The 25,567-nt window shown below is 42.0% G+C and overlaps 2 protein-coding genes across 12 annotated transcripts in view; both read right to left on the reverse strand.

The window, feature by feature from the left end:
- Positions 1-3,162, reverse strand: part of ZC3H13 (zinc finger CCCH-type containing 13) — a 48,668-nt gene extending 45,506 nt beyond the window's left edge. For 3 of the 11 annotated variants that reach the window (XM_068929791.1, XM_068929784.1, XM_068929781.1), the window contains exon 1: positions 2,966-3,162. The gene's annotated coding sequence lies outside the window, so the exon portion shown is untranslated. The remainder of the gene's footprint in view (positions 1-2,965) is intronic. The other 8 variants (XM_068929789.1, XM_068929786.1, XM_068929783.1 and 5 more) reach the window with 5 other exon arrangements.
- A 531-nt stretch (positions 3,163-3,693) lies between these two features.
- Positions 3,694-24,724, reverse strand: CPB2 (carboxypeptidase B2). The gene is made up of 11 exons (XM_009682401.2): positions 24,596-24,724; positions 20,072-20,147; positions 17,410-17,534; positions 17,204-17,312; positions 16,560-16,661; positions 15,896-16,000; positions 9,585-9,701; positions 8,508-8,598; positions 5,174-5,376; positions 4,327-4,411; positions 3,694-4,190 (listed from the first exon to the last, which is right to left on the reverse strand). The coding sequence occupies exons 1-11, from the start codon at positions 24,664-24,666 to the stop codon at positions 4,006-4,008; spliced, it is 1,269 nt and encodes a 422-aa protein (XP_009680696.1). The 5' UTR covers positions 24,667-24,724; the 3' UTR covers positions 3,694-4,005.
- Positions 24,725-25,567: the final 843 nt, after the last annotated feature.

Genomic DNA, 25,567 nt, shown 5'->3' on the forward strand with positions numbered 1-25,567 from the left:
CAAGCTCAAACGCTGCAGTTGAAATTTTAAATGCAAAATGGCATTTGGGTAATATTGACAAGCACAGAAGTTACAGAAATGTTTCCCTCCTCCTCCCCCCCAGCTTCTAAACAAGTAGCGTGAGGGGGAAGAACAAGACAATTTAAATGAAGTGCTTAATTTCTGAATTTTTCAGCCAGCAAATTAATGGGTAACCAACTGAAATGCAATATTCCGTAAAAATTCAAATCACTTGCTCAATTCTTGCACATTTTCGTCTTACATTGTTTCATCCCTGCTGATCACAGTCCTGCTATCAATCCCACAACGATCACCAGCGCAATTCTTTCTCTTTCCATCAAGCTCCTGTCTCTTTGAACTATCATCTCCTTATCACACACTCAGGTGGATCAGACAACACCAAGTACCAGCACAGACTGAGCCTTAAGCATTTAGATTTCCATTTCAAGATGTTAAATAATTACTGTTAAATCTTTTTTAAAAATTTCTAATTAGAAAGCTACAATGCACTTCTCTACTCTAGGTAGAAAACAACATTAGTAAATAGACTTAGGGGCGTCTCAGAATCTGCAACTTCCCAGAGGTTACTACAACTAACAAATACAACCAAATCAACAACAAGAAGGGTAGGACAATAGGGAAATCAATTTTATCCTCCTAAATTAAATTCTACAGCTGAAGCTTTAATTGTAACAACTATAAAGTATCCACTTTTACATCCAAAAATAACATCCACAGGAATCTTTAATAAAAAATTAAAAATACTTTAACATTACGATAACTTATTTGCTTACACATACAGCTACATCATTTCACTAAAGAAGTTAACTTTTCCAGGGTAAACGACAATCTGTTAATTTCATTATTATACTTCCATTTGAAGTGCAATATAGATCAAAAGGTTACTTATTAGTAAATGTAAAACGTACATAGACTTGAGGGAGGTGAGTATTCCTAGTGCACTTACATATTATTATCCATACTCCTACATCTGGGGTCACGTACGCTTAATGTTTGTCTTCCATAGAAGTATGATATCACATACGCCACGATCAAGAGAAATCCACCTGAAACATCTGCTTTTTCTATTAGCAAATCCTAACCCGGTCCTTTGTAAAAACTAACTCTGCTTACAGAGAAAAACTAGTAACTGAAAAGTAACAAAAACTCAACAAAAGCAAAGTTCACAAAATCCGTAAGAAGATAAAACCCCTTCAATAGTCTAAGACATCACTAGTAAGTATGTAAATGTGTGTGCATGCATCTGTGTGCACACCACAAACTAAACGTTACGTTACTTAAGAAGATCCTACCTGTAAAGTGATAAGTAAGATTCCATTTAAAATAACAAGCAAAAGTTTAAACTGAAAATTTTATAGAAGTTTGGATACAAACTGATTATGCTATAATACTCTAGGATAAACTAAATCATTGCTAAATGTTGACAACTAAATAATAGCTTGGAAAGAGTTTCTCTCTTTCCCTTTCACTTTTCTAAATGAAGAGCTTTCAGCTAAAAGGGATTTTTTTCCAGATCACTATTTTAACAGTTTCATGGGACAATATTAATACGTAAAGTGACATTTCAAAGAACTCTATTTGGCACCCAAGAGTGCCAAAACACAGTAAAATATACTGTTAGCTAACTCTCAAAAAATACTCTTTAAACTAGCTGTGCTTTTATGTGATGTCAGTCTAGCACTCTTCAACTGACACAAAGTCTGCTTGACAGAAAACGAGAAATTATTCAAAGTTTACTTTTATAACTTCATGCTGTTAATGCATCTTATTAACTTGAAGTTATCCCTCTAATTTAACGTATGGTATTTCTCCATTAGCAGTGATAAGCAACCGCTAATATTTTTTTGCAAATATAAAATTATGATTGGCATTCTATGGATAAATAAACAAAAAAAGAGACCCTAGTATCACAAAAGAAGGTATTAGATAGTGTTTCCTATGTTGTCTAACAAAGTCCTCACACTCAAGGAAGAGGCTTTTCCAGATTAAGAGACAGTCTACACAGACTGAAGCAGACAGATACAAGCTCACTCTGCCTATACGTCCAGTTTGTCAGATACACGTTACGGCCAGTCTGTAAACTGGACAGCCACACGAGCATGTTGCCATACGGGAGCAAACATGCTGAGAAGCAGCACTTGCTATCTCGGGCACATTCACATGCTAATATACCTCTATAATTTCCAGATACAGTGAAATCATAGCATGAGTCTGTCCACTCCTGTCTACAGAGAACCACGGTGTGTAAGCACCACGGCAAGATCCCATGAAGTCCTATCTGGTAGCCTACGACCTGTCCAACCTGGTCTTCACACTGTCTTGCAGAAGCTCAATAAGAAATTAGTGGTGGAGAGGGACTCCAGCAGAGAAGTCAAAGGCGAGGACCTAGGAAGAGCATCCCTAACATTCACCAAGCCTGCCCAGTCTACAAGCCCTGGAAAGGATGGGAGTTAGCTGCAGCTGCTATCTAAAGGAATGGCGATGAGTGAATTTATCCTAGGGAAATTAGCGCGCCTTCTCAGCGCATAAAGCAGGAAGCAATTTACTGCCAGCAAATGGGAGAAGAACCCCATTGAAGTGAAGAAGCGGGGGGAGGGGGGGAACACACAAACAAACAAACCAGCAAAGACCAAACTGGCGGGGAGGCGGCCTTAAACACGGCCGCTCACTGATGACGCTGCAAGCGGAGCTAAGGGCAGAGGGGCCGGGCCGGGCCGGCACGGTGCGGCGCTCACCCCGCCTCCCCGGGGAGCCCCGGGGGCGCCCCGCGGCGGGCAGGCGGCTTTCGCCTCCCGCGGCCCAGCTCTGGAGACCGGGTGCCACCCCGTCCCCGTCCGTCCCGGCCCCGGCCCCGGCCCAGCCGGGCGGGGAGGCCCCTCCCGCCCCTCCCCCTCCCCCTCACAGCCCGGCCCGCTCCGCGCCCTGGCCGTGCCGCCGCACTCACCTGCTCCTTCCGCTGCCGCGCCGCTCCCCGCCGCCTCCTCCGCCGCCGCCCGGGGCGGAGAGGGTGGGAGGGGGCGAGGGGGGAGTCCGTCCTCCCGGGCCTGAGCGCCGAGCGACACGGAGAGGAAGACGGGGAGCGCCACCCGCTCCCGCAGCCCAACGGCGCCCGCCGCTCCCGCCCTCCCCCCTCACCCCCGCCCCCGCGCGCGCGCGCGGGCCGCCGGGAAAAAGCGCCGCCGCCGCCGCTGCTCCTGCCGCTGCGCCTGCTGCCGCGCCGCCCTTCCCAGCAGCCCCTGCGCTTCCCGCCGCGCCGCCGCTGGCGGTGACGTTGGAGAGGGGAGGGAAGCGGCCGTGCCGCCATGATGGGGGCGGGCGGGCGGCCGTTACGGCGGCCGTTGGCTTTCGAGGAGGGCGGCGGCGGCGGCTCAGAGTTAAGGAGCGTGCCGAGGTGGTCACTGCTGTCCTGGCCAGCGCAGCAGGAGCCGAACCGAAGCGCTTTTAACAGTGACAAAGCACAAGTTGCTTTAAGGCTTTACAAATAAAGGCCCCAGCAGCGCAACGATCCTCTTCTTAGGGCTTAAAACACTCCTGCCGCTTGATGCGTAGGAGTAATATGTTAGCAGCTACTTTGCAAAAGCTGGGTGGGTTCAAAAGCCCTGTTGCATGGAAGGATGAGTGAATTGGATTGATCAGAGGCTTACAAGAGCGAATAAGACTCCAAGCTGTCTATATTTTTTTTAGTATATATTTAAGTGTTGGGAAGTTGTACTTGAAGCATTGCCCTCTGTGTTGCTGTCCTCATAGCGCTGTAGGTTTAAGGATATAAGAATAGCAGAACAAACTGAGGCATTCTAAAATGAAAAGAAGCGTAAGGGGTGCAGTCATGGTTTTTTTGGCCTGTGTATAAATTAAACTGTGGTAACGCAGCAAGCTTTCTTATTATACTGAGCTAACTAATTACTGTCATGCTGGAATAAATCACATTCAATACCAGTTTGTGTAAATAAGGCGCTAAGGTTATGAGATGCCAAATTCAAAGTATCACAAATTCTGCAGGACATGGTTAGCTATCTCTTTGACAGCAGCAAGTGCTTCTAAGCAAGTTGGTTTAATTTCTTGGGGAGGAAGCAAAAATCCATAAGTTCCAGTGTCCCGAAGCTCAAAAGTAAAAGAATATTTAATGCCAAGGTCATAAGCCCAGTCATCTGAACCTCCAGGAGCTAAGTCTATATAAGGAAGGGAAAAAAAGATAACAATTAGCTGAAACCAGAACTCTAGTTTTCTGATCAAAAGTTGTCCTCCGACGCTAGAGAGGATATGATGCTCTATGATGCTTACCACTGTAGTAAAAATCATACTTACAAATTGTGTGTGCACCTGCACCAAGTCTGTATGTTTTTTTTGTTGTCCTCTTAATAGCTTTAGCTGCTTTGTTTGCTAGACTCTCCTGAAATGAACAAAGCATTACAAGCTTTATGACCTGATGATAATAGTTCATATGTATTGAGTTAGGATTTATTTTTACTGTGCTCCAGAGCTCCTATGAGACAGTCATAGCACCATTCGGCTAGTCTGGAAAGATTTAAATCTTCAGGAATGAGATTAGCAAGGTACATGGTACATTCTGCCAGCAAAGGATACATTTGTTCCATTTGTGTGATTTGTTGGCTCAAGACTCTCGAAATCTACATAATTGCGACATCTTTTCATCACACCATTAGGACCATCTGAAATAAATATCCCTAGCAAAACAAAAACACCTTACTAAAATAGCAAGCATCCACCAGAATCCCTCATTGCTTAGGTATGTGGAGGGATTTTTTTTTTTTTTTAGATAGCCACCCAAGTAATTTTATAGTTCATGTAAAGCATACAACATAATCACAACTTTATCCAACAATCTTATCAAGGTGTCCAAAAAACTTTGACTCTATTTGTTTATAGCAGAATCTGGAAACTAAAAGAGATTTATGATGCCCTATCAGTCTGGAATAAATATTTTCATTTTTCCTTGTTCTTCAAAAGTAGCTTGCTGTTTTACCCGCTGCTAGGCCAGCCCATACTCACTTTAAGCTCTTCAGAATATCGGGAGAAATCTCCTTTCTGAATCCTTATCTTCAGAGTGTTGTGACTCCCTCATTACAAGCCTCACCAAGCGGGGTGAGAAGTTCAGGAATAAATGTGAAACTTAGAAAGTGGGAAGACTTACCAGCTCGTCATGGTCTTTACTTTTGTCAGTAGTGTAAGAATATGGAAACAATACCATCTGGGAGTAAGAGTGCATTGTTAGGTATGCTTTAATGATGTCTTTATGGTGTCTGAGAAAGCGAGCCACTGCTTTCACTTCTGGTTCCGACTCTGGATAGGGTCCACAGTACGTTTCATGACATTCGTAAGGAGATGCTCCTTCACCTGTAACAAAGGAGAGCACACAATGTTTCTCCTTAAGTTCTTGCCTTCTGCATTATCTGTTTAGGTAATGAAAGAACAGATTATGATGCTAATATGCAAGAAAGCGTAGGCTCTTTCATGCTGTGGAAGGAACTCGCGCTCTTGCAGAAATCAATGCCAGCTTACTCAGATTTCTCAACTGCTATACTCTGAAATATTGAAAAAGGTGAAGAAAAATCAAAATGGTTCAAAGGCTGGATAAAAAGTCCTACACCAGAGTATGAAAGTGCTCCATTTCTTTAAATTCATCAAGAACATGATTGTGAGATTCCTTCTAAAACTCTAGAAGTACTTCTACAGGGAAAAGACAGATTCTAGGAGTTTAGTTAATCTCATGCGTAAAGTCAACTTCTGTTGCACAGCTCAAATTGTAAATAACGTACCAGGCTTTTAAGAATGAGGATAAGTAGGCACTGGAACAAGCTATCAAAAGAATTAGTTGATTCTCCGTTTTTGATAGCTTCAGAATGAGATCAAATAACTTTTTAGATGCAGCAAAGAACATCTTTATTGTTAAATGTCAGCTCTTTGTGTTTTGATATATTATCTTCTTGTACATTTTCCCTTTGCTACAAATCAATACTTTAAATAAACATTTTATCCTTATTTTTTTTCCAGTAATATCACTTTGAGTAATATGACACACCAGAAGATTTTCCTCACCCCTTGGCCCTGGGACACTTTAACAAATGCCCATCTTGCAGAACTCAATTCCAGTATATCTGCAAAGTAGCAGCCCTGTATCATATGACACAGGAGAGAAAGAGTTGTCTTCTGGTGTTAGTGATAGCTAGGGAACATCTGTAGCATGTCAGAAAGTAGTGGGGAGCGTATCAACCCCCAAAATACGTAACAGTTTTGAGATATATAGGCTTTAACAAAATAAAAGTCACAAGGCTCAATGCCAAGTATATTTGGATGAAATGTAATGGGATGCGACAGACAGAAAGACTAGATGCTACAGTGGTCTCTAGCTGCCAATGCTATGAATAAACCTGTATTTTTGTGTATTTAACTGTTCCACAGATATCTGCAAATCCCTTTAAAGTATCAATGGCTGGAAATAAATCCTCAGGTGACCTACACCCTCCTGTTACATAGTGGAAGAAACAGAAATACAGTGAAGAGAGCAGACCATGGGGGAGGAGTGCTAACAGAGACAGTGTGTCTGGGACATGCAGACTGTGGGAAATCTGGAACAGATGTTGGGACAAGGAGGGCTATGGTACAATTTTTTTTCATGTTCCAGTATATATCTGTCCAATCGTTAATATATGTACATGTATACGTACTATATATATCTACATCCTGAAGGAGATAGGAGGATTTCACAGGCAGTCTGTGAAAATGCATGCACACGAAAATACAAACAGTTCCTGGCATCTGTGCAAAATCTCGCAAAAGTGGGAGAATGAGAATGTTACGTTTTATACTGTTCTGTTTTGCACAGAAGTGGGTAACTGCCCACAATAAAAGACAATGAAGAATCTGTTTGCTGGCAATTTTGGATTCTGCTTTCCCAAATTCTTGGTCATAGAGAGAACAGTCAGCTGAGAAAATAACGTGAAAAACCTGGAGGAATTTTAGGTCCATGGTCCAGTGAAATTTAGTTCCACAGAGCAAATTCAAAGCACATAGCTTTTAGTGGAGTAAATTTACCTTTTATTATTATAAAAAGAAAAGCATACTATATCAGCACATCAAGTAGTGTATTTTGCTTTTCATAAAAACCATGAGAGCTTTGTTCCTGTTCAGAAAGTTGTTATCTGAACAGCTGAAGAGGAAGAACAGAAAAACACAGCAATACAGTTCTAAGTCCTAAATGCATAGATTTAAATCCTGGAATTTTGCGGTGTTTTCAAGTGTCTCCACAGGCAAAGCTGAAGCCAACGGAAGTCTGAGCGTGTAACACCTCTGACAAGAACTGTTGGCTATTGAAAGGTATGTGAGTAAAGACTAATATGCAAAGTCCCATGAACGTTTCACCATGACTTTGTGTCACTTAACACAGCTGTGTCAGTATAAGTAATTAACGCAACTGATAATAATTGCAAGATTGTTATAAAATGGTAAAACTCGGGCTTGGTTCTTTAGAGGATCTTGCTGAGATCATTCTCTATTGCAGAGCTATATCAATAATGGAGATTCTGCAGTTCAGAATATGTTCTGAATAACATCTGTTCAACCATTGCTATCACTTGCAATTCAAAGATTTATCTGGTTAAATACAAGCAATGTTTTTTACGATAGCTAAGACAAATGGGATTTTTTTCATAAGCATTTTACTGACTCTGCAGAACTAAAAGGAGTAGAAACCTAAGGAGATGACTGCAACCATGTAAGTTATTGTAAGCATCTGACTTTGATGCTTAGACTCATCTGTACAAGCAGCTGTTTCTGCTTGATGACCCTACAAGGTGCTGAGGCTTCTCTCTTTTATCTTTCCAACCCTTAGTAAGTGAGGAGCATAGCGCAGCTGAAAACAGTATGAATACTTCCCTAGTCACTAAAATGAGATGCTCCAGTTTTGCCCCGTAAGAAGGTGTACATTTTGCTCAAACACTTTTTCAGAGAAGACCCACTCTTTAGTCTACTTGTGTTATTCTCCTTTTTGTAAAGAAGAATCACTTTTCTGGCTCAGAATTTGTTCACCACCAGAAGTGCTTGGCAAGTTGAATGCGTTATTGAAGGTGATCAGTTCATACAATATAGTGGAGCATTTACTTGACTCAGTGTTGAGACAGGCACTGGGTGGCATGGCAAGGGCCACCTCTTCCTTCCTTTCCTCGCACTGCACGTGATGCGAGAGAGAGGGTATAGAGTCCTGCCCTCCCCCCCCCCCCCCCGGCCTTGTCATGACACTGGGAAAAGGTTCGTAGCCAGTGTACAGTCTTGAGGGTGAAAATCCTGGGTCCCCACAAAAAGTGTCTGAAGTTGAGGAACTGCTCTTCTGTTCATAAATGTTATTCAGGTGCATTCGTCTTTCTATCAGCAGTCACTTTGTGAAAGAGTAAAGGAAAATATTTTAAAAATTAGGAACTTTGAAGGTTAAAACTGAAGCAGAGCTAGAACAGAAAGAAGTGAGGTCATACCACACCAGTGTGCATCAAAATTCCTATTCATGTCAGTACCGATACACTTGCTGTTACCATGTGACGAGCGGCTCTTTCTCCACAGCCGTTTCTGTGAAAAGAGACACACAAACTGAGGTGTAGGGAAAATGTTAATACAAATTTTGTCATCGTTTCCCTGCTTAGTTAAATATATCTTCTCATGTATCTCTACAGGTCATGTGCCAATGAAGGAGCAAAAAACCAAGGAAGATTATAAAACCACAATCTGACTGCCAGTTAAGCCTGAGCGATGAGACAAAGTGCTGGACAGGAAAAGATGTGGACGTTTGGTCTGATTTCAACAGACTTGCACTGTGGAAGGAGGAGAGAAGGCAAACTGTTTAGCCAGGTATATGAGTTTACAAGTACAAGTCCAACCTTTCTGCAGGGACTGCTGACAGCATGTGGAAAGTTAGGAATCTGGTGTGCAGCTGTTGGGCTGTGTAAGCGTGGCTGTCCAAATGCAAGCAGAGCTGGGATGAAAATCCAGAGAGTAAAAAGAACGGAAGAGATTTTTGCTTAAACTTAAGTGAAAGATCTAAAAATCAAAGAACCATTTCAGCTTCTCAGAATTTCAAACCAATGAGTAAATAAAATCCTGAATAGATGGCTTTCACCTGTTGTACCTTCATCCACTTGAAAAAAAAAATACTCAAAGAACCGGGCTATCCTGCAGGACGAAGGAGTGAGTTACTGGCTGTGGCTCATCTGACGTGCTTGTATTGGATTGTGCCAGTATTTGTAACCTTGCTGCTAAAGGCAGACATAGGCGTTCCCTGATGTCTGAAAGTTTTAAAATCCTAGGATGAGATGCTGTCGTTTCCAAATACGTTTCCAGCAATTTGGAGGATGCAAAGGTTGTATGGGTCACATATCAAGTAGTCACAGTATTTGCTGTACTTTAAATGAGGCAGAGGTGCAGAAATTTCAAGTGCAACGAACAAGTTTGGGCGTGCAGTTCCAGAGTGGAAACTGTGTCCTAAGCATACACACTGACAGTTACCATAAATGGCATGTCAGTATGTTCCACAGTATGTCTAAAAAGTTTCTACATACGGAGGGCTGGCTCCACGTGTACTCATAGCCATCCACATTCACCACAGGCATGACGTAGAAATCAAAGTGTTCCAGAAGTGTTGTCATGGTCTGATCTCTCTCACGCAAATGCGTTGTCTGTAAGACACCAGGAAAACTTATTAAAAGCATTTATAATAGTGTTTTTCTTACCTTCCGAGGAAGGCACCTGATGGCCTTATGGTAAAATAATCGTGCAATTATCACACCAGGCTGCCTCCTCGTAGAAGTGTATCGCATCAGAGAAATTGCTACTCCAAATAGCCCTTTGGTTAAAACTCCCAGGGGAGAGGCCGGGAATGGAACTGGTACAGTCAGTCAGATACACTACAGTCGTCTAATGTTAACGAGTTGGTCATGAGACAGAGCTTGAGCTTTTGCTGCTTGTATAAATAAATAAGGGGTGGAGGGAAGCACAAAAGAGCACAAAAGTAGCATAAAATAACACAAACACAAACACAAAATAACAAATAACATTTCATGCAGCTGCTGTACGTAACAGCATTCTTCCTGGTTTCATTACGAATTCAATGCAGCTGTATGTAAAGAGCCAATAAGAGCTACACTGCTAATTTTGCCTCACTTATAGCTAATTTTGAAGGCTTAAATGATACTTAACCTGGTTGTAGGTCCAGCACACTGGGATAAATTTTAACCTAGATAAATGACTGTGTTTCTAATAGGATAGATTAGGTCTTTAATCATATCTTCTTCTTCTTTGTGCCTTACTTGAAGCACCTCCTATTTGAAATTCTTCCCACTTTTCCTCAGGCAATGGACTTTCTCTGAATTAAGTGAAAAGTGTCAATCTTTCTACCATCTAACAAGAAAATTAAATGAGAAGAAGTGAAAACATTGTAAAAAATGCCTCATATTTGCAAAACAGAGCGCTACTAATCTTAATGTGCGTGTGCAGACGTCTACTAATGTCAGACTTTGAAATGTTACTTTGTGAAGTGATATGGAAATAAAATTTGAATTTAAAACACGTGAATTAGATCAAGGGGATGGAGAAACCAAATGTTCAGCTTGTTACTGCTGAAAAATGTCGCAGGGACATTTCACTGGCACAGCGACAGCACAGCTGGTAATTATTTGGAGCAGCATGAAAAGGGCAAATGCATTTCTCTCCAAGGGAGCCTTGAAGGCTGAAATTACCAGTGGGGCATAAGGTATATTCAGCTGTATCTGCACCTAACTCCTGCAATCTCCTTTAAAAATGTTATAGTCAATGAGGTTTTATAGTTGTGACTGAGGATAGAAATAAACGTATTTATTTTCTTTTATAATTTATTATTATTCTTTAGTTCCATCGTGGACAAACCGTAATTCATCTTTCAAGGACTCATCTATGCTGTTACTCTGGCTGCAGTGCTGGTGACTGTGAAGTCACAATCTCATCTGGTTTGTTTTTGTGAACAAGTAATTGAATAAACAATGTCTCAGGACAGTACTGGAGCAACCTGGGCAACCTCGGCTAGGCCAGAATGAGTTTTTTCTTGGGAGCCTTTTTCCTGGCCCATACTAAGAACTGAAAAAACAGCTCAGCATGATGAGTTTTACCTGCAGTGCTGAGCAAATTCAAAAAGACCAAAGAAGTCTCTTGTCTCTTGGCATATCTTTATTCACTGTCTTGAGCTGTATGAGCTCGTTAGAGACCAGGTATAACCGTTGGTCTGGAGCTGCATAACAAAGCTGGAGGGGTTCAAGATGCCAGTCTCCACCTCTCAGCACCTGCTTGTGAGGGCAAAGAACAGGACAGGGGGAGTGGGTATGTACTCCCAAATCTTCTCAGAGTTGTCACTGCAGCAGTCTGGTCATTCTGGTCAATGATAACTTTTTCTCCTACTTGCTTGAGGATGAGGAGGAGAGGAAGAAGACAGGTCATGAAGCAAGCTTAGGGGACATATTCCGTGTGACAATTATATATTGAGGCGCCTCTTTATCTGACACTGACTTACTTCCTGTTTGACTTCCAGGCACATCACAGCCTGGGAATCACATTTCTGTGTGACACAGCTTAAATGACTGCCAACCAGCTGTCACAGCATGCACACAAGTGTGTTTCTCAATCAAGACCAACTCCAACAGTCATCCGCAAACATGCTTAACGCACCTCAGTATCTCACTTGCACAAATCAAAAGACTTGGGGATCACTTTCAAAGTGGTGCTGCCCATACCTCAGACCCCTACCATCCCACATAGACTTAGAGGCAGCAACCGTATGTGGCTGTAGTGGTATTTCGTAGGCTTACTTGTCACTGTACTGACTGAGGTAACCTGCAACACCCCCAACCTCCTCAGCATCCCTTTCGTTTATTTTTCCAGCTCGTCTGCTCAAGTCAGTCCCAGCACAAGGTTAAGCGAGGTACCGCCTTCATCTTTCACCTCAGCACAGGACATTGCTCTGTCTCTGTCCATGGAGAGACCGTGTGGAGCTCAAAGAAGACACTGCACACTTCATGCTTCAGTAAAGTGGAACGAGGATCAGGGATTAGAGTATTCCCTCGTAACCCAAGGTGAGATGGATATTGCTCATATCACTATAAAGGGGAACCTCTGGACACAGGAGCAGGATCGGGGTGTGGGCATGGATGTCTTCCACTAGCTACCATCAAGGGTCCCTGAAACTTCTTCTCAGAACACTACAGCCATGGCAGACCAGGTGCATGACCACCTGACATGGGTGGGGTAAACACATTTTTCCTACAGGAAAAACTCCAGGCAGTTGCACTTCAATAAGGGGCCGCCTACAGTGATCAGCACAGCTTGGTAGCGCACTGGATTATACAATAAAAATGCTGGATCTATATGGGCAGTTGTACAGGTCTCTGCAGCTGCAGAGTGAAAAACAGCAATGTCCCTTCGTTCTTCTCAAAGGCATCCTCTACTTTACAAGGAGCCTGCGAGGCTTCTTGAGGTCTCAGCCTGCTCTTCACTCAATATAGGCTACAAAGACGCAGCAGGGAAACTGACTTTCATGGCACACACAGCCAATTGCCTCTCCTCCCGTGGCCTTCACCGTGCAGGCTGTTACAGGGATGCTCCTATCAGCACTTAAAACCACAGAAATACTCCCTTCCTCACCAGGCCTCGAGACACTTGCCAGTACCTGGGACATCCCATCCTGATCTCTTCTCCAAGCCATCCTCCAGTTCTGCATAAGTTTTGAGTCTAGCCCAACACCCAAATTCATTTGCAAAATTCAGTTTTGGGATGCAGGTGTCTGCAGAAAGGTACAGTTTAGGCAAGTGCACAGTGTGTTTGTATCTGTAGAAATCCCCAGTGACTGATACCCTTGCTTTTTTTTTTTTTTTTTTCCTTTTAAAGTTATCCAGAGGGAAATATTTGATCCCAGGCATCTCCATAATGTGGCAATGAGTTCTCGGTGAAATTCTGGAAAGCGTCTGCATAGGCAAATTGAAGTTCTGGTCTAGCTCCAGGGAGAAAATGGCATGAAAGTGCAGCAATTTGTCTTCTCTGTTCTCCAGAGAAGGCTGTTCCTGCAGCAGAAAAAAGTAAAACAGGAGTGGTACCAACCTCTTCTTCTAGGGTTGTTCACACCCCTGCTGCTCCGGGCCTTTCTGCACACAAAGGCTTAGTATCCCTCTCTCCTCCTGAAAAACCACAAGACTTTTGGGCAGCAAGACCTTTCGTATCTCCAAATCCCATTGCTGAACTAATAGTTCCTACGTTACGGTGCACATTGTGGTTGTCTAATCAAGACACAGTGGCCATGCTATGTAAGCCATTTTGCATTTTTATCCCTGGCCTGTGAGACCCTTTTTAATTTTCTGTTTAGGTGATAACTCTCTACCTTTATTCTGATAACTAGTTAGACGGCATATATTTTGAAACATGGCCTGAGTTTTTGTTTTATTCTGTTTTATATTTAAGCCATGGACTATGCAACATTTTTCTTTATTTTACATCTAGGTAATGAAGGCATTTCTGTGTAAATGCCGCTATTTGTATACCTCTGCCCATATTTTCACTTACTATTTTCATTTACCTATTTTCATTTACTCTCTTCTTGATAACAACACATTTGTATTTTGATTATTTGATTGTAAGTGGTGTTGTGCTCTGTTGTATGGCCTATTGCATAATTTAATTTCCTCCACGTTCTCTAGACCAATCATTCTGCCTAACGATGGCAAGAGAGCAAATGGCATGGGGTCTCAATTCTAAAGAAGAGATAAGTAGCAGAGATCCTGTCTCTTGGAGTTATTGGGGTATCTGCTGAGGTCTGGAAGCAGCAGACTTGACATGAGAGAAGGCTGAACTCATCTGGACTGGGAGGCAGACTGTTTATATCTGATGTCGGTTTATATCTGATGTCTTATGGGGTTAATCAGTGAGAGGACAATGCTCGACTAGAGTTTGTTTAGCAAAAAGGGAAGAAAAAGACAGCAGTCTCTTTAGAGAGTTTGTACTGCGAAAAGCGAATGAAGGAAACGTAAACCAGATTTTTTTCACTTTGGGCAGAGCTAGCACCAGAGACCTTGCTGAAATACAACTCTGAGTTTGTTTTGTTCTTTCATGGTACTGACTTTGAGCCACGTGTATGTAATGTATTTCTCTGGTCCCATGCCAGCAGCTCTGAAAGGAGCTGCTCACCAGTGGCCTCCCACAGGCTGTGCAAGAAATAGCAGACAGTGACAGTCTGCAAAGCACAGAGCGCACAGACATCCAGCCTGTCTGTCAAAGCTCTCCATTCATGACTGGTAGGCCAAACGCACATTAGCCTGAGATCCTGCAAGTATTTAAAATTGAAGCCCCACTGGCGTGTGGTGAGGGGTTGTGTTTGTCTCGGTAAGACTGTGTGACCCATGGTAGCACTAGGCAAGCAGGTTCTGCAGATATCCGATTGCCATGTGCTGCAGGGAAGATTGCTCAGCTTGGGGCCGTAGCAGAGGGGCAGAGTCTCAGAAGGTCTGGGCATGCATTCTGAGTACCTGTTCATCCCATCTACAATTCTTTCATGATCCACTAGGTTTGCAGAAAGTGGACATGACAGTCCCTGTGGGTGAGGTACCCACCAGAGTTTCACGGAAAACACCAGTTAGAGAAATAACTGCATCAGAGCAGAATCCCTGTAGGGCAAAACCTTCACAATTTTGATGACACTGTTAATGTGGACTGCAGTAAACTGGTCAAATCTAGAGTGCTTTCCTACCAGTAAGTAAGAGGCAGAAATGATGAGACTGCAGAGGGCAACCATGAGCGTCTTCTCCACTTGTATTGGTGCCTGAAATGGAGATGCTTGATATCACACCCTTACAGAGACCTTCTGATTTGGCCCTTCAGATTCTGAAGTGCTGAATTTACTGCTGCTTATGCTTATGCTGAGTACATAGTACAGTCTCATCCCATCAGTGATCAGTGCTGGCAGTTGTTGCCATTCATGTCCTGGAGGTCTGAAATGACAGTTTCTCCTGCAGGGCTGGTACCTTCAGAAGAAGGTGGCTTGTGTGGCCTCATTCAGAGAATGAGGCCAATCCAGAAAAAATCATGAGTGCAAACAGAAAATCAGAGACCGCAAGAGCAGTAACAGCAGGCAGAGCAGCAGGTGACACCTCACAGAAAGAACCCAACAGAGGTTGCTGGTGTGCCTGCCCTTTAGCCTCTTTGAAGAGTCTATTGATATGGAGCTATGTCATGCCTAGAGCAAGCAAATGGAGGGTGTGGGGTATCTGTCGCACTGCAGAGGCGTGTAGGGAAAAATCAAGGATTGTAGGATATTCTGAGTTCGCTCTAGGTGCCATCTGATCTACTCCAAGCAGTGCAAGCAGTAGTAAATATGGATGTGAGATACCACGCGATATTTGTCCCAGAGCCGGGATCATTCCTTTGCAAGGATCTATGTCACAATATAGACAGAGCCCTAATGCATTTCCAAATACATCCTTTTCCTGGCATACTTGCTCCATCCCTGGCCATTCCATACTTGTAGAAATCTCTATTGAATTTGCTGCACATACTTTGAAAATTTTCTTTCTTACCTGAGAATACGCTTAAGCTCTTTCCCATTTGATCCATGTGACATTTTTCCTCTCTCTCTTTCTTTCTCTCTCATCCCTATCCGTGGACACACACATAGACACTCATAAACACACTCACGCATACTGCTACGTATAAACATTAAACACAGATCTCATGTGTTGGTGCTCTGCAAGTAAACAGCTTAAGACATTGTACAAGTTAGAGCGTAATTTGCAAGAGAAGGTAAATGGCGTCAGGACATTTTACTTTTCTTTAAAAACGGTAATCCAATGTGATATCTACTCACATGGCCTATGAACCACAGGCAAAAAGCAGGAGAAATCCATTCTCTAGCGTGGATACCACAGTCAATCCATATGGCACTTTTGACTTTTTCCTGCCTTTTAGAAAGCTGACAAAAGAGAAATTTTATTAGAATGTCACTGTTTAAAGTATACCACATAAAAGTGGAACTGAAAAGTGTAACCGAGGTGGAAAAGGGAGCGTTTGTGTTGTAGGGAGTGTTTAGATTGATCCTGGGCTGGTTACCGCTTTCATTTACTTTAGCGTCCAGTAAGAGGGCCATATTCAGAGAGCCTGCAGCAGGCCCCTAGCACAGGCACCAAGACCTCAGCAGTACATGAGGTCAGGAGAGCAGATCACCAACTATTTGGGATATGGAGCTAGACTGCCTTTATAGTCAAGAGAGGAGGATATCCACCATGCCAATATTTCATGCCTTTGGATGGTGGCCCAGATGTGGTAACTCCTCTGGCTTTTAGTGATCCAACAAGGAAGCTAAACTGGTCAAAGATAATGGCACCTTATTGGAAGAACGTAGGAAAAGGGCAAAGAATTACAGATTGTTAAAATATACATATAAATATAGATTTAAGAAAGTGTTTTGGCCAAAACTGTTCACTTGCTTACATTACTACCTGGAAAGATTTCACAGTAAGTCACAGCTCTACCTTCAAAACATAAAGTGGTCGTTTCTCATATGAGGATCCAATATATATTTTCTGGAGAAGGTCCGAATGGGTTTTTACCATTTCATCCATCCAAAAAAGTATCTAAAAAGATGAAGTGGATCAATTAATAAAAGGATCTATTGTTTCTCCTCATCCCTGAAAGTGGTCTGGACCTGGATTCGTTCTGCTTCCCAAAGTGTTGCTTCCCTAGCTAACTGGAAAGAGAAACTAGCAATTGTGACCACTTACCCTTTGCCAGAATCTGGTTTCTTTTAAAAGAATCGGTGAGATATATTCACGGTACAGTCTAAGTATTACCCTGAAATTGTTCTTCAGTTTCATTTGGTTAAAATATTATTCTTTTCATGCCTTAAATACTTATGTGGTGTTTTGCTGCTACATTTCCCTTCTGAGTTGGCTGTATTGGAGTGGTGGTTTGAAGTAATGTATGCGTAAACGATTTTTTCTTTTGCTGGCATTCCTTCTCTATAAAGGCATTGTAGTAATTAGAACTGTCACTAGCTGGGCAATATAATGCTACTTGTTTACCTGGTGGTGATTTCTTTCCCTGTCTCCATTCTCAGCCACCAGACAAATTTAACCTCTTAAATAAACCTATGGAGGATTACAAGAAAATGTCTTACTTCTCTCAGAGAGTGGTAATTTTCATAATACGACGACGAACTGCGTGGATTGACTGTGTCATTGATAGTCTGTTTTTCAATAAGTCCTTGAACATCTCCCATCAAAACTCTAAATAACAAAGAAAGAGCACAACCTTCTATTAAATGACAATGTTGCCAAACAACCTTACCCGAAACATTCATAACAAGAAATAAAGAATTCGTACTTGTGCTCGATGGTCAGTCTCCTTAACTCAGCCTTTATATTATTTAAAATGGACAAGCTAACGTAGAAATGGACTTCTTTGTCCGTCTTGATGTTTTCAACCATAACAGGCTGCCAGAGAATGACCTGCAAAGTTTCCAAGAACATTTTATGTGTTATCAAGGAAAGAAAAAATATACCATTAACATTTAATAAGTATTTTGAAAATAATCAAAGCATATGTTTTCAATTTCAGAGATCATCTATAACAAGCAGTTTAATGTTCCACGTGCTTTCTTAGAACATTCTGCTACTGCTGGAAATGAAAAGTGTGTAGTGAAGAAGTGTTTATAATGACTTCTGCACATAAATTCATAAATCAAGAACAAAGACAGGAACACAACCTTTCCTGAGACAATATTTCTGGTGTAATAGATACATTTAGCCGGTTATTATGTTACATGTTTTCAAGTCTGCTGAGAGTTATTTTCCCTCAGGGTATTTGGGGAATTAATGAAGATCAGCCCAGGCTTTGTAGTTATTGTATTCACTGATTACTTTGATCAGGGACCAAATAAATGCCAGAAGGGGTTTGAATCAAGATGAAGCAGCAATATAGAGATTAGAAATGGGAGGAGAATAAGAAAATGAGATTCTTCTTGGTAAAAGTAAATCTTATACAATAATATAATCAGAAACCGACATACTCAATAAGAGACTGACACTTTAGAAGCAATAATGCCGAAAGACCTAGAGGTGGCAGTGAGCAGAAAATTACACATGAATTTACAATATGAAAAAGGTCAACATAATTCTTAGCTGCATATTTAAAGAGGTACAGCACGGAGTCACTAAAAGATAGGGCATTTTTACTCTTTTCTGGTGCAATTACACTAGGAATATTATATTCAACTTAGGATACCATGTTTCCAGGAACATATCGGCTATCAACTGTTTACCTTACTCATTTCTTAGACAGAACTGATTTGCAACATCGTATAGATGTTTTTATTTGCAACGTCATATAGATGTTTTTTCATCAAGATTTTGGAATGATAAATGGTAAAACACTACAGCCCTAGGTGATGTGGTGTCCACATAGCTGAACCAGTCTCAGTGTAGACATCTCAGACATTATTATAGGCATCACATGCCTCGTTGTTGGGAAAACCCATCCAAGAAGCAATCTGGATGCCAAGTTCACCAGTGCTGATTTCCCTATTGCCCTGGCTAGCCTGCTGTCTGCGCTGAGGTACAGCTGTGTGGATTTGGTTTCTCTTTGGTGAAAGCATTCTTCGGGTTGAGAATAAGGAAATCCGAAGAATTCTAGACTGACCTAGCTGAGTCAAAGTCAACAAATACTGATAAAAGAGAAACTTTCATAACATGCAGGATTACTGGTCATCAGCCGATCATCAGCAATGGTCAATACTGCCTCAGGGACAGCTAGTAAAGACTGATATACACGTTTCTGGGTCTGGCTCTTCTAATCAGTGGTATTGTAAGGATGAAGTGTTTCCTTTTTTTAGATTTTTGTTCTCTGTCTTTTGCAAGAGTAGCACCTGAAATTAGCCTGCTAATTCTTCTTCTAATTTTCAGTTGTTTCTTTTTTTGCTAGATTGTAACTCGTTGGGCTGTACTGTTATATGTCAAGTATTTGCCACAAGCTGAGGATTTGTGTGGTTTTTTTTTAAAGTTCTAGCTTACACAGCTCGTCTACATATAGAAAAATATGTTGATTTTGCAGATGTTAAAGAAGTTCATGTGATGATCTGAACACTCTTGTTACCATATTGGGGAGTTTAAAATTTGTTAGGAGGTGCCATATGAGTCTTTCTTTCCTTTTTCTCTTCTTTTTCCTTTTCCTTGAAATGCAGAGGTAGAAAAGAGCAAGTAAAGGTATCAAAGTTTGTAGGGACTGAATAGGAGGGTAAGATGATGCTAGGAGGTGTAGTGGAAGAGTATAATAGGAATCGACGTGGGCATAGAATAGGGCCCAAGAAAGATGGGATAGGAGTGTGGGCAAAGACATTGTTAAAAGCTCTCAGTTATCTGAGACACATCTTCAATCATGTTGTAAATGACGGTGGTTGAGCGAACGGTTACACTTTTTGTTGCAGAATGTTGGCTTCAGACTAACTGTGAGGGTGTGATTGGGAAAATGCTTTTGAAGAGGAGGAGGTGTCCTATTTTAATTCAAAGCTCTCTTCTCTAATGGCAGGCAGAAGTGAAAAAGTCCCACTAGAATTCTTAGCAACAACGGAAGAGATTTTTATCATCTAAATGCTGTTTTAAGAAAAATACCCCTTGGGTAAGTCCTGATCTTCAAAGCCCTACAGGCCATGTGATTCAAAATTGCATTGGTCTAAAGTGCTGGGGTTCCCTAACAAATGTGTTTGTTACTTACTGCGTGTTGGAACTTCACCAGCTTTGCAGTGTGTTAGTGCACAAAACCAACTGCAGAATTCTGAGCTCTGATATAATTCACTAAAACATTGCAGAGGCCCTCCTTATGTAAACCATAAGATACCAGAACAATGAAAACAAAGCGTTTGCTGAGCTGCTGTATTAGGAGACAAGAATGAAAGACAGAGGGCTAAATCTTCCTCTGAGCGGAAGTAGTACTAGTGCACTTTGTAGAAGACTTTGCCCTAGAGACCAGAGAGAAATAGGGAACTATTTACCTCAGTGGTGTTCAGTAAATTCTGAAGGGCTTCAACCTGTCCGTCTGTTTTTGGGAGAGCCCACAAAACTTCATCCCTGGAAAGGCAAAGGTATTTAGATAAAGCACAGGTATGTGAAACCATTATAAGTTATGCAAAATGGACTTGGCCTTACTTGTCTTCCCTGACTTGGCTACCATGGACTCAAAGAGGATTCAGTAGTGAGAACACTGGGCCCAGTTCTAGCCTGTGCTTCTGCCAATCTGCCAAAATATGAAAGAGCCAACTGGCTGGTATATGGCTTTGGTAACCACTACCTACTACTGTATCCCAGATTGCTCCTGGGAGCTGGTACCAATGCAACACAGCTCTGGCTAACCTAGAGTGCAGCAGGTATAAAACCAGACTAGATTGGGAAGTCATCTCTCCTGTTGTCCCCCAAGTTTCTCAGATTCATTCACCCTTCAGCAGTAACACGAGCCCTCCCAGCCTGCTGCAAAAGGCAAACACAGCATTTCATGGATGTGCAGAGGGTGCTACCATCATCCTTCCTACTCCAATCCATTCTTACTGCTCACCTCATTTCTCTCCCTCTGCCAGTTATGCAGGGTTTCCAGTGCTTGGTACCACTGTCCTCCCTCCCTGTGCAGTAACTGATATTCCTCCTTCTACTTGAAACCCACAGCCCAAACACGTTGTACAGAGAGATGGCCCTTCCAAGCTACTCTGTGCTTGATGCCACCATCAAGGACAGAAGTAAAATTCACACACACAGTTCAGCAAGAATGAAAGGACAGTATTCAACCCCTGTGCAAGTACAGAATAGTAGTAGCTGGAGCACACACTTTGCAAGTGAGGGGGAGAAATAATTCAGCTGTCTGAAGAGATCTTTATTGTCTAAATTTATCTTAGGAAATATATCACTTCGCATTGTAAATCCAGTTCTGATCTTCAGAGCCCATAGCTCACAATTGTGTTGGATAGGCTTGAAAATAATTCATGTTTTCATGGGGAAATATCTGACCCTTATTTCCATTTTCTGGGCTGGGGAGCTTCTCAGCCCTCTAATCGTGTGGAGTTGATGGCAGCGCATAAAACAGGCACCGCAGAAGTCCTTAAGAGCCCTGTCTGAAAAGACTATTCTGAAAAGAAAACAGGCAGGGGTCTCAAAACAAGTATTTTCAAGCTGCAGAACATGATTGTCACAACTCATTGTTGTGACTGATTTGAAGCAGAGACCTGACAGCATCCAGCAACCAGGTGATTTATCTTTTCTACTTTTAGCCAGGCTCCAAGCAATCACTGTTGTTTCTCATGCAGAACCAACAATATGCCAGCCTTATTTTTGCTTCCACCATCATCTGACAGAGCATCAAATAGCAATCAGGGCTAGGCAGGGCTGGCAGTTTGCCTATTTCTTTAGACAAGTAAACTCCAAAGCTTGCGTTTGGGACTCCTTCAAAAGTGAGCTTGTCTTCTCATGCTTATGTTTGCCACAGGGAATCTTTTCAGAAGGGAGACCAGAAGAGGACTGCTGCATGTCATTGTGTCCTACACTTCCCATTGCCTGCTGCAGCATGGAGTACAAAATGAGGAAGGGGGAATATATTTATACCCCCAATTTGTTGCACTTGTGTCTCAGGTGAGTGTCGTAAGTGTCAGATAGCCAGTGGCTAGCAGCGAGTCCTTTATAGCTCACGCTGGTAGGACCGGAACATAGCAAACAGGTTGGTCTGAGTTCTGCCCCTGCTGAAGTTGTAGTTGTTGGGCTTCTCAGTTCCTCTGCTTTGATTCAACATTATACCATCTCCCATCTGTCTTCTTCCCCACTCCTGTTAAAAATTATTCCAATCAGAAGCTCTAGTTATTGCCTCCTACACCAATCTCAGAACCAACCCTCCATGCCCACCTTCCTTGCCTTGTGTGCAGCCTTGGGTACAGCTGAAAATGTTCACCTTCAACTCACCTCTTCTCTTTCAGATTCTGTCCTCTTGCCCTGCTTCCCTAGTTCTTCTTTGAGTTTATCCCTAAGAAGTTCTTTCCCATTCCCCGGCTCTCACTTTCTGTCAGGGTCCCCCTGGACTCTATTGCTGGTCCCCTCCTCTTTTTCCTCTGCCTCTTACTTCTGGGTAAATTGAAATTCAGCTGACAGCCCCACACTACAACGCTCAGGTCTTATTCTGTATCTGTGACACAGTAAGTAGGTTCCATCACTGTTCATTGTCCATGGTTTTGGTATCTTCATCTGAACCCCTTGCTCTCTTTATAAAGAAATAGACATTTTGAGGTTTCAGTTAATATCTGACCTGTTTTAGATGTGTATGCTGAACTGTAATTAATTACCGTACATTAGTACATACATATGTTTCTCTCCATTGGCTGTATAGGAGGTGAAGGGGACTGGTTCTTATGCAGAATTGTGTAGAAAACCCATATGGTCAGAAGAATCCCATCCAGGGGCCCTGGCCGCCATTTCACAAACAGATATAAATCAGCGCCAGTTCTCCACAGTCATCTTAGTCTCTTCACCCTTCCTTCCATTGCGTTTCTCAATCACCAGGCCATCGTCATTACTTATCACATGGGCTGACGAAAACAAGGCATCAGCACGTATGTATCTCCAGGACCTCATAGCCTGGCTTCATTTAAACCTTACACGTTCCTTCTGACTAAGGGAGAGAGGCCTTCTTACTTGTCTACAACTGGAAGACCTATCCAGGCTCTCAGCAGGTTACGTTGCTGCAGGAGTACTGCAAAGGTCTCCTCCTGCCCTGTCAGACCTTGCAACCTGCTGCCTGTGTCCCTCATCTACTTCACTTGAGGCACATACTACTTGTTTTCTCTTTCAAGAGCCTATCTCCACTCTCCCTATCCTCCCTCACTCACTGATGAAAGCCTTACTCCCAAATCTGGTGACCCTGATGTGTCAGCCTGCACTCCTGTGGACAATTTCATATGACATTTTCAAACAAGTATTGTTGTCTTGCATCTCTTCCAGTTGTTGATGTCTGGGTAACTCTCCCCTTGTACAGCTATAAACCCCCTGCACAGAATTCCTTCAGATTCTTTGCTAAAATTCTTTGCTGCGATGCCAGCTAAAAATTGTAACACCATTTAAGCCGTTAGTCTTCTTGGAGAACAGATGTCTGTCTGTGGGTGCTCTTTTCTCCCACCCTGTTGCCTCTCAGACAGCCTCCAGCCTTCTCTTTTCCCTGTAATGGTTCAGTGAGCTACACGTGTTTTCAGTGTTATCCACTCTTTCGAAAGTCTTGCATTATTTGATATTTTTCTTGGAGGTTCAAATGTAGTAATCATGCAATATCCTTGCAAAGAGAAGCTTTAATACAAGACCATTGAATTCTTGAACACTAGCAGTCAAATAAAAGTAAAAAGAGAAATAAAATATATCACCTTTAAAATCTCTTTCTTTTTAGCCATTTTCATAACTGGCCCGGGAGGGCTAGATTCAGTGGGAAATGCCATATTCTTCTCTAAGGGTCAGATATTCGGTGTTTTATTTAAACATTGAATAAATGAACCTTCAAGTAGCACAGAGCAATGTTGCTCCACTGAATTCACCTAAAAGCTTATTTATCTGTCCCTTTGCTTTAACCCCCACAGCTCCATGGTAATCCACAACAAAATATGATTGCAACACAAGGTGAGATGAATGATCCTGTTTTTAAGGCACAAATTCAAGAGGTTTTCGCCTGTCATAGTTCTGCCACTGACTTGTGGTGCGAAGTTACAGAAGGGTTGTGAGACATAATTCATTATTGTTTGTGTAGCTATTTGAGTTCTGGGAGCAGGCGCCGTTTAATCGTGGTTCCTGCAGGTTGTTCAGCTTGCTTGATTTCGCCACATGAGGGGGTTATCTTTTTAGTTCCACCTATTACAACATTTCAGTTTTTCAAACCAGCTGCACACACAGAGAATAAAAGCTCTTTGGCTGTCTTCGTCTCTGACATATGTTTTCATGTTTTAACAAAGCGTTTGGTTTCAGGGCATTTCTGAAGTTTATCGATAGGTAACAATAAAACTGCTTCTGAAACATTGTACAAATACAAAATGGTTATTCAAAAATGATTCATGACTGGAAAAACAACCATAAAAGCAACTTTAGAAAGAAGACAGATTGTTAGCACTTTCAGAAATGGTTTCTCTCTCTACCTCTAGAAGTAATTTATTTAAGGTCTTGTTTTAAGGCAAATGAAGCAAATTATTTTTTCCCATTAAGTTTCAGAATGCCCTTTATTGGCACTCAAAAGCACTGAATGAACAGAACTGATTTGCACTTAGACTGAAAAGAATTGTTTTAATATGATTAAAAACATAAGATTTATGGATGCAAAGACGACTTATAATAATTTAATTTCCTCCACCATCTATATATTAAATTGAACCACATATCCAATTACAAGAGCAATGAATAAATGTCAGCCTTTGCCAAATGTTTGCTTATGCATTTTGGAGATATTTTACCTCACTATTTTCCTTTCCCATTCCCCACACACTAAGAGCCTGGTAGCACCAACAGGTATTTACCTTGGAAGAGTGAAGCCATGCTTCTCCTGAATCCAGATAAACAGAGTAAAAAAGAGCAGGGAAAACTTCATCCTAACAGCATCCACAATGAAACCCAATGCAATTGGAAAGCCAAGGGTTCAGGGCCCACATTATGGATTTCAAAAATGTTATTTAAAGAGTGGTTAAAATTTAATACTGTCTCTCACCTCAGTCCTATGCTCCTGGTGCCTGAGTCAATATGACAGAATTCCTGGGGTAGGTTCTGTTCGTATTGATGTAGCCGGGCCCGGAAAGGGTATGGTACGTTCTGGACATTTTCATATTGACTAATCACTTTTGTCATCTGTGCTTTTATTTTGTTTCATTGTGGCTAGGAAGCACACAGATGAGAAAGAATACGAACACCAAGTTTTGGGTAGTGTGATCCTGTCCTATTTACGGAGGTCCAACTTCTGACATCTTTGCACTGAGCACTCTGAAAACAAATCACAGCCAAGTGTGTAGCTGGGTTAGAGGAGTTGGGGGTGAGGCTATTAGGTCCAGCTAGAGAAATCCTAAACATTATTATTAAGTTTTGCATGACCCTGTGGTTTTTCTCTCATATTTCTATCCACGATGGTCCAGACAAGACATACCAGAGAGCTGAATGAATTTGACATGTCCAGCATAGATGATCTTCATGTATGTTCTGCGCCTGAACAATAAATCCAGCTTGGCTAGGACATGGCAAGCTTCTTACAGTGTAATTATCATGTGCACTGAAAGTGCCATCCATATGCAGTACAAGCAATATGCAACAATTACTGGAAGTATTCAGGGGGTTGGTCTGCTTGTGTCAAAGGCTTGTCAGGAGTATGTGGCTGTCCAACAGCACAATCAGTTACACCTGCCACATGCTTGTAAATCACAGGTAATGATCAAACTCCTCATAGTCCAAAGCCCACCCACCAACACTACAGCTCCAGATAGAAAAGCCTGACCTATTTAGAG

The sequence above is a fragment of the Struthio camelus genome, chromosome 1, assembly GCF_040807025.1.
Source record: "Struthio camelus isolate bStrCam1 chromosome 1, bStrCam1.hap1, whole genome shotgun sequence".
Classification (NCBI taxonomy): Eukaryota; Metazoa; Chordata; class Aves; order Struthioniformes; family Struthionidae; genus Struthio; species Struthio camelus.

Excerpts from the sequence above, each read along its gene's own strand:
- CPB2 (XM_009682401.2), bottom strand. The coding sequence starts at position 24,666 with ATGAAGTTTTCCCTGCTCTTTTTTACTCTGTTTATCTGGATTCAGGAG. Across the intron at positions 20,148-24,595 it reads CATGGCTTCACTCTTCCAAG|GGATGAAGTTTTGTGGGCTC; the intron begins GTAAATACCTGT and ends TTGCCTTTCCAG. Across the intron at positions 16,662-17,203 it reads ATTACCACTCTCTGAGAGAA|ATACTTTTTTGGATGGATGA; the intron begins GTAAGACATTTT and ends TCATCTTTTTAG.